General features: G+C 36.8%; 1 protein-coding gene across 1 annotated transcript in view; it reads right to left on the minus strand.

Annotated features, from left to right (window-relative positions):
• Positions 1-2345: 2345 nt before the first annotated feature.
• Positions 2346-9256, minus strand: part of LOC112512268 (putative disease resistance RPP13-like protein 1) — an 11205-nt gene continuing 4294 nt past the window's right edge. Inside the window, exons 2-4 of the mRNA XM_025118145.1 lie at positions 8350-8365; positions 3408-6698; positions 2346-2452 (exon numbers count right to left, since the gene is read on the minus strand). Of these exons, the coding sequence (XP_024973913.1) occupies positions 2346-2452; positions 3408-6698; positions 8350-8365 (3414 nt within the window). The remainder of the gene's footprint in view (positions 2453-3407; positions 6699-8349; positions 8366-9256) is intronic.

The following is a 9256-nucleotide window of genomic DNA, read 5'->3' on the forward strand; positions in this document are numbered from 1 at the left end:
TTTAAGTGGTAGTCTAAACCCTTAATGGGCTCTTATTCACACATGGGGACACCATATCGATCTCTCTCTCTCTCTCTCTCTCGTTTGATCTCCGGCTACCAAATCATACCGATCTATCCACATCATACGATCTGGACACCATATCATTCTCTCGCTCGGTCTCGAGCTATCCAAATCAATCTCTCCAAAACGATATCTGCAAATGGACCTCTCTTATATATGAGTTATTTTATGAGCATAATCAAACCAACGAGCAAAGGAATGATGACGACACAATTAATGCAAAATGAATATTGGTTCTAGTCGTTATGAGACTTTGTTCGTGTTTATATTGATTCAGATTTCAGACTTCAGATGTAAAAACAAACAGTCTGATTGATTCAGATTTCAAATTTTAGACTTCAGCACAACCTCTTATAAATCAGAAGTGAAATCAGACTTTAGACTTCAGACTTGAGTACCTCTTAAAAAACAAACACGACCTTAGACTTAGGGACCATTGACAAAACACTTATCCGGGTAAGCGCTTACCAAGTTATATTACCTTAACCGATTAATATGGCAACGACAAAGAATCTTACCTGGTAGGCTGGTAAGAGAGAAAGCAATGACCGAGGTCTTACGCGGTAAGTGAGGGTGATAGCTCTTACCCGACTAGCGTTTACCGGGTAAATTTTTGCACACGATGTCGTTTTAGTGGACTAAAGTCTTACCCGGTAAGGTAAGTGATAGCGTTGAAGTTAACCGCTAAGCGCTTACAAGGTAAATTTTTACATATGATGCCGTTTTAATGGACTAAAAAATCTTACGCGTTAAGGTAAATGCAATCGTTGAATTTAACCGGCAAATGCTTACCGGGTAAGTCTTTGGATAAACCGCCCCTTAGTCAAATTTGTTTAGTCTGAAATTTGATTCAATTGACCAAATCTCTAATTCCATTGTTCAGATCTATGATTGTTCTTATTCAGACTTTATACTTAAAATTTTCAGCGATACATCAGCACTTTGATGGCACTTTGATAGAAGGAACAGATCTTGATTACTCTACCTCAGACTTACACTTGGTGAAATTTTCACCAATTACAACTCTTCATAAAATCCAAAAACCTCAGGGTGCTGCCCTGAACCGCAAAGGGGCTCTTCCCCCTTGTCCCCCGCCTTATAGCGATCTAAGGTGATAGGGACAACATTTATGCGTGTCCACTCCATAACTCACTTATGTATGTTTGCCTTTATCAGTTCAATTGATCTCAAATAAATCACAATTACACCAAATAGTTGATGACACTGCAATCACCAACAACTGACTTTGACAAATAACAAATGAGCAGCAAACGCGAGTAATGGTCAAATAGAGCAACTTCCCAACCATCTTGTGATAAAAGAATGGTTCATCATAGGCTAATTCATCATCAACTTAAAGTATGCAGATTAACGATCATGGGTGATGACAAACCCAAAAAGGGGAAAAAGAACATGGGTGATGACAAACGGACGATGTTGTGATTAATGATCCCATCAGACAATCTTTTCAGTCTCCTCCTTATGAGCATGCAGATTTATGGGTCTAATCTTAACTGGTTGGATATTAGGCATCAAGGGAATAGTGTGATCCTTGTGTTCTTATTGGTGGCTGCAGTCCTTTGGGTTCCATGAAGACTTAAGGAAATTGTGTTTCTCTATAATGATACTAATAGAACCCATTTGCATTCTCAATCAAAATGACAAAAATCCCAATTGCAAATTCTAAAATATCACATATAAATAATGAAAACAAGGGTCTTTTTTCTTTTCTATTCATCCAAATTATTACAGAAAAACCCAATAAGAACTCAAAACAACAAAACCAGCTTACCTATAGGAGAGCCTATGGCTGAATTAAATCCTACGCTCTTGAGTTCTTCAAGTCCGGATTCATGAGAAAAAAAAGGTTGGTTATTTATTTCTTTCTTGAGCAAGGAATGGGATCGTACTGTGGTGATGATAGAAAACACAGTTGGCTACTTGGCTGAATGGGGACAAAATTTGAGAAGCTCTTCTTCCAAATTCCTAGCTACAAGTTCTAGAACTTGGGACATCATTTTCCATAGTTTTACCAGGTAGTTCTTATCCACGGTCTCCGGCCACTTACCCTTCCCTACCATTCCACAAACTAAAATGGCCGCACGTTCCACTATGAAAACACCTTCAGAGGACAGAAGGTGGTTCAAGACATGGAGTCAACTTCTTACCAACTTAAGCTTAAGAACCAGGACATGGGAAACATTGCTATGGACAATAGAATTTTGGATGGAGTTTAATGCCTAGACCTCAAAGAAAGAGGATTTTGGTTATTGGGTTGAAGTTTACGGCATACCCAGTTCCTTACTTCCAACAACCTTTTCACTCCTCTTCTTGTCTGCATAGAATTTCATCCATTGCTGTGCTTGCTTTAGTTTGTCCTTCATTGCATCTATTAAAGCAGTCATTGTTCTCATAATATTAGTAACATCATTCTTCTTTACTAACAACACAGGTGATGCAAAAGGGAAGTTGTGTTTATTAACCCCTAGCTGCAACAGCTCATTGACAATCTTTTCAATCTCTTCTTAGTGAGTATGCACATTTATAGGGTCTAATATCAACTGGTTTGATCAATTTGGCATCAAGGGAATACCGTGATCATGTGTTATTGGTGGCAGTCCTTTAGGTTCCATGAAGATTTTGGGAAATTTGTCAAAGCATATCATATCAGGCATAGTGGCCTTCTAAATTCAAAACTACTGCCATGGAGCAACCGCTCAGATACCTGTTGTGCTGAATGCAATTGGGAACTTAGATCTAAGCCACCAACTATATGTAACTAGACTTTGTATTGAATTACTCCATACATTTCTGATATCATATCCTCCTACTAATAAGTTCCCAATAAAGTAAATTGAAGAGCATGAAAAGAACAACGGTAACTAACAATTAACAGTGGCTAATGTTCAACAGCTCTTTAGGCTGGAATTGAACTCCTTATGTCCCTCTTGGCTGTGTAGCAAACAAACCAGATTAAATAACCAGCAGCTCCTCGATTCAGTCGGCCCTCTATACGTGTCTTGACCTACAATACGTGCAGGTAGATGGCCTACAATCTCTTAAAGACATAACACCAGGTTCTTTAAACTTAAACACAACAAACATGCAATCAACTAAACTTAAAGTAATGGTTTTAAAGAAATTTAAACTAATGTGAGTAATATCTTGTAATGAATATAAAATTAGAAAAAAAATACATAATGAAATTAAAACCAATACTTCTAATACTTTTGTACAAGTGAATAATGGAGATGGTTCTAAAAGACCAAGTGCAAAGAGAGGATGTACTTGTGATCAATCTATATCAAGGTGAGGGATTTGGGAGATGATGGGCCAATAATTACCCTTTTTACTGCATCTTTTTTCCAGTTTCGGGCAAGACTTCACCAACAAAAATGAGAGTAAAGGAAGTAGAGTCTCTGGCAGATCTCGAAGCTTCGGGCATGACAAGGTCGCAACTTTTTCCAGATAGGTGAGGTGCTGTAGGCCCTTTGAAAGTGATTCCAATTCCATAAAACCATTGACACGTAGATAAGTTAAAGATGGCGGAAGAAACAAAGATAATGAAGTAGTAGTATTGTTGCTATTCCTTCTCACATCTTCTGTCGTTGCAAATGAAACGATTCCTGAATTCTTGCCCACTATACACAATTCAAGAAGTGAGGTCGGAAAATTTTGCAGCCCCCATTCTGACATGGGCTTTTTTAAGTCTCCTATTGACAAGAAACTTAAATTAGGAGGCCACAAACCACAAGGAAATGAGTAGTCCATGCTTGGACAATCTCTTATCCATAGCTTTTCCAGCGACGAGAGACTTTGCAAATGCTCATGAGGAAATGACTTAAGATTCTTGCAATTATGGATATGAAGAGATCTTAGGCAAAGAACGGGAAGGAAACCAAAACCATTCTCAGGAATTGATTCTATGTCACCACAGTTACTAACTATCAATGAGGTGAGATGAACTAAGCAACCTTCAGGAAACGACCTCACATTCGCCACACTATTAATACAAAGAGATCCAAGCGATGACAAGAAGTTGTTGAGAAGCCAACTCACCTCCAAATTATGAGATGAGTTGATGTCAAGAATCTTCATAGTTGATGTGAGGTCATGTACCGCTGAAAATGTCAAGGATGTAACTAACGGACAATGGTCTATCACCAACTTCTCAATACTATATGGACAATTGTAACTCCTCAGTTTCGGACAATTGTCAATATACACATGTCTAAGCGATTTCAAGCTAATCCCCGAATCACCCTCTTTCTCTACCAATGACACTAATTTTTGACAGAATTCTACTCTCAAATCCCATAAACTCACAAGAATCTTGCATGCCTCCAATTCTGATTCCCACAAGTATCTAAGATCATGACAACTTCTGAACCATATTTGTTCTACTGCCCCAAGATGCTCTAAAACATCTTCATCTAGCTGAGTAAGCCCTTCAACATTCACCATTGTCAACCTAAGAATTGATGGAGACACACCAACCATGCTTCTTAACACGGCTACAGAACATCCTTGTATATCTAAAACCCGAAGTGATGGTATTAACTCAATTTCCACTGCATTGAGTTTTGGGCAATTTATCATAGAAATCTCACGAAGACAAGGATACGATCTAGCGACTCCATCTCCTTCACCACCATCGGTTGACCATATTTCCCAGCCCTGCATATCTCTAAATTTCAAAACTTCGAGCGATGGAAATGCAATATCATGAGAAGAATTAGAAGCTCCAAGTAACTCCAAACCCAGCCTCTTCAACCCACTCATGTCCTCAACAAACAACTTCTGAAGTGACCGTAGATGTCCAAGTGTTGGTAGACTTGTACAACTTTTACAGCCACGTAGTGTAAGCTGGTTTAAGCAAACAAATGATGAATCCCCAACCCAACTAGGAAATTTTATTCCCATGTAGTACGAAATCTTTAGGCTTCTCAACTTATCATAAGGCCTTAGTCCCTTAAGTACTCCATATTCAATTATTTCATTCCGAGAACCATCAAAGACATCACTCCATTCCATCTCCAAATCACAAAGACCCTTCTTTTGCAATAAGTTGGCTTCTTTTGCATGTATTGCATTTGTCACTGTGTGCAGTCCCTGAATGGAAACTCGACCTTGAAGATGGGGTAGGCCCTTAAGATCGGATACTTTGAATCCATTAGCTCTTCCAATACTGACTTTGGATAGAGTTTGTAGACTCGTTAACCCACCAATGCCTAAGGGCATCTTGTTCAACTTTGGAGTATCACTTATGTCAAGATGCCGTAGATTTATTAACTTCACACAACTGTCTGGCAAGCTAGATAATTCAAGACAATGAGAAACCAACAAACTCTGTAGATTATAAAGGTCACCAACTTGTTCCGGTAAACAAGTGATGTCGGTTTTGGAAAAGTTAAGGTATCGTATATGCTTGAGACTACCAATGGATTGAGGGACCTCTTTGATTGAATAAGAAGTCAGGCTTAGCACCCTTAAGAACCGTAGCTTGGGAATTAGTTCAAAAAGAACCTTGTTTGATAAGTGGAACCCATATCGTGAATTTACTGGCACAGCTAAGAACGTACGTAGGCGTCTAGATCTTTGTAATGCTTTGAAATATTTGTATACTCCATACTTTTGACGAACAAATGAAACATGGTGGAACTTTTGCAGAGCTTCATTCTTTTCGTAAACATTCATCTTATCATCCAAAGTAAAGAAAAACTCCCCTGCAACACTCGTGGCCAAGTCATTTATCAAGTCATGCATTATATATTGTGACTTATGATTACTTGAATGTTGAAAAAACGACCTTGACTGTAGCTCTTTAAAACACTCACGGCCTAAATTCTCCATTGACATGTTGCCATTTGACCTGTACAAAAACCCTTCTGCCATCCACAACAGCACTAGTTCATCCTTGTCAAATATGTAGTCCTTGGGGAATAAGGAGCAATATGCAAACAACTGCTTCAAATGCGGAGGGAGATCATAGTAGCTTAGTCTTAGAGCCGGAAGAATCTTACTTTCATTATGTAAATTCCATATCTCACTATTTAGCAACTCCTCCCATTCCTCATCATTTGCTTTTGTTCTCAACACCCTCCCAAGTGTTATCAACGCCAAAGGCAACCCACCACATTTCATCATGATTCCTTCACCATGCAATTGAAGAGTTGGATGTGAATCGAAGTTTTGTTTACCCAATGCATGTTGAGCAAATAAAGATAGAGCTTCTTCATTTGACAAAAGCTCTAGAGGGTAAGCTTGAACGGAGTCCATCATTGATGCAACTTTGGTCTTTTGTGTTGTCAAAATAATTTTACTTCCAGGTCCCCCTACAAGAAACGGGCGTTGAAGGAGTTCCCACTCCTTGTAGTCTTCGTTCCAAACATCGTCTAGAACAAATAGGAACCTTTTCTTTGAAATTCTTTCTGTAAGGGCCACTTGAAGCTGATTTAGATCCACAAACCTTTTGTCCTCTCCTCCTACAGCTTGTAATATAGTCTTGCTAATATTAAATATATCGAACTCATCAGAAACACAAACCCATGCCATGAGTTCAAAGTGATCCTTCACTTTCTTTTCATTGTACAGAACTTGGGCAAGAGTAGTCTTCCCAATCCCTCCCAGGCCAACTATGGACACGATGCTGAAAATTTCACTACATGGGTCATTTCCCAACAACTTCCTGAGCAATGCCTCTTTATCCCTTTCTCGGCCCACAATTTTGGATACATCAACCAACGAAGTTTCCTCCAATCGTCTGCTTGCTCTATTTGACCTTTCAACATTATTATTCAAACCCAACATATTTTTCTCCTCTACAAGATCACACAATTTGGTTGTAACTACATTGAGTTTAGAACTCATCTTACGACCATACATAATAGCATGAGGTGTGAACTTTGTAAAAGTTGGAATGATCTTAAATACCTTACTAGTACTGGTATTGGCATAAGATTCTTCTTCCAACCGGCGCCGCATAGCTTCGGTGGCCAAATCGTCGAGGAGGTCATCTATGTCGTAAGCCAAATGCTGGAGTTTGTGCAGCCATAACTCAACAGCACTTTCTCTCAAGCATCAACAAGCACAGCTTGGATCTGGGACAAAGTGTCTTTCCATTTGTTCAGCTGAACATCAATTCCTTCAGATTGAGCGAGCCTTATTAACTCAGCAGAGGCCAGTTTCTCAAACAGCACAGCGACAAATGCACCAAGAAAGATTTCAGCAACAACCATTGGAAAAAGGGAAGACTGTGTCTCTTGATGAAAATGAGCAGATGAAGCAAAGGCGTTGACTGAGTTTGGGTGAACGAATGAGAGTAGATTTCCAGTCTCATCACATTAAAGGATAATGTAAAAGTAGGTGTCCCTAGCAGCTGACTTCCATTTGCATATATATATAATAAATGTGTATTCCAATTATTGATCTTGTGTTTTTTTTAATGTTTCAACATTTAACTTTTCTAGTTACATATCAAGCAATTTTATATATTTAATTATAATATATATATATATATATATATATACTCACACACACATACACATTTATAATTACATAAATTACATTTTGTCATTGCATCTATATATTTGTCTTCCACTTGCAAGTATAATAACTTTATCACGTGATGGGTGTAAAGATGTGACAAACTATAGATTCTTTAAATTCTTTCAAATGAATTGGATCTTCATTCCTATACATTTTCTCTTTTGGATTGTAATTTTTGCATTCTTATAAACTATTAAATATATAATATAAAATAGTAATATAAAAAACTTTAAACAAAATATTACTTTACAAATATCTCCTAGGGTGCGTTTGGTACGATGAACATGATAGAACAAAACAGGGATCTCTGTCCCATGTTTGTCATGACTTTTATGTGGAACAGAGTGGAACATTACCCCGTGGAACATGCCTTTTCCACCCTTACCGCATGGAACAGGTAGAACAAGGTGAAACAGACTTATATTTTATCAATATAACCTCAAAATAAAACTTAAATTCTCTTCTAAAACATCAAATATGTCTCCTTTTTACATTTTTTTCATTCTTTAAATTTTATTTGGTGTCATTTTAGTTTTTTTAATGGAAAATTTCAAATGATATATTTTGGTATAAAAAAATAATTATTCTATTATAATTTAATAAATTACATAAATTAATTAAAATAAACAACTCGTTAGGGGTGAATTAGTTATTTTACTTGTTTTGTTCTGTCCAATTTTATCTTATCAAATGTTCAACAGTTATCATGTCTTGTCCGGTTCTTCCTGGATACCCAACACATTCCTAGAGACCTCTAAAAAGACACAAATCTTGATCATAATTGTTTGAAACTCGGAAGCATTTGGCAGGATTAAATTGCACATAGTGGAATAGCAACCAGAGAATGGATCAGGAAAAATGGAACCAGGTACAGACAGGGAATTGAACTGAAAAATATCCTATTTGATTGTGGCATGCCATGTACTGTAGATGAATTTAATTACCCAATTTATCATTCACAGCGATTAGTACACTTAATTATATGCAGAAATCACAAGAGAACATGAAGCACACAAGAATTTTGAAGATCCAACTAGTTTTCAATCTATACATATGATCAAGAGAGAGCAAGTCGAACATCATAAATAGATTACTGCCCTAAACACGATATGATCGAGAAAATTAGGAGAGACGCATAAGGATCGATTAGGTCAAACAAACCAAAAACTGGAAGAAAAAAAACGGTTGGAGGTTTGCTTACCGGAGCCAAAGGAAATGATTGCGACGGCGTCGAGACACTCGCCGGTGATGGTTGTTACTCAAATTACCCCTAATTTTTTACTTTCCTAATTTTTGCTTTCATCACTTAAAAAGTTTTATTTGTTTATAGATTGATATTTTCATAATTATTATCACGGAAAAGTTATTTTTTATTTTAAATGGTTTAATTTTTAAATTATCTTTTTATGAAAAAATCATTAAACTTTCTAATTTTGAATGACTAGAAAGATACTCGTACAATGCATCGAGACACAATTTCATTTCAATATTTCGTTTTATTTTTTATCCATGTCAATATAATACGATTTTATGTTGTTTTAAAAAAGCGATAATGTTTTTATTTTTAAATAAAATATAAATTTAAAAATATTATATAAAATTTATAAAAAATATATTAATATTAGTATTAAATTATTTATTTAAA

The sequence above is a fragment of the Cynara cardunculus genome (genome assembly GCF_001531365.2).
Source record: "Cynara cardunculus var. scolymus isolate 2C chromosome LG 5, CcrdV1, whole genome shotgun sequence".
In the NCBI taxonomy this organism is placed as follows: domain Eukaryota; kingdom Viridiplantae; phylum Streptophyta; class Magnoliopsida; order Asterales; family Asteraceae; genus Cynara; species Cynara cardunculus.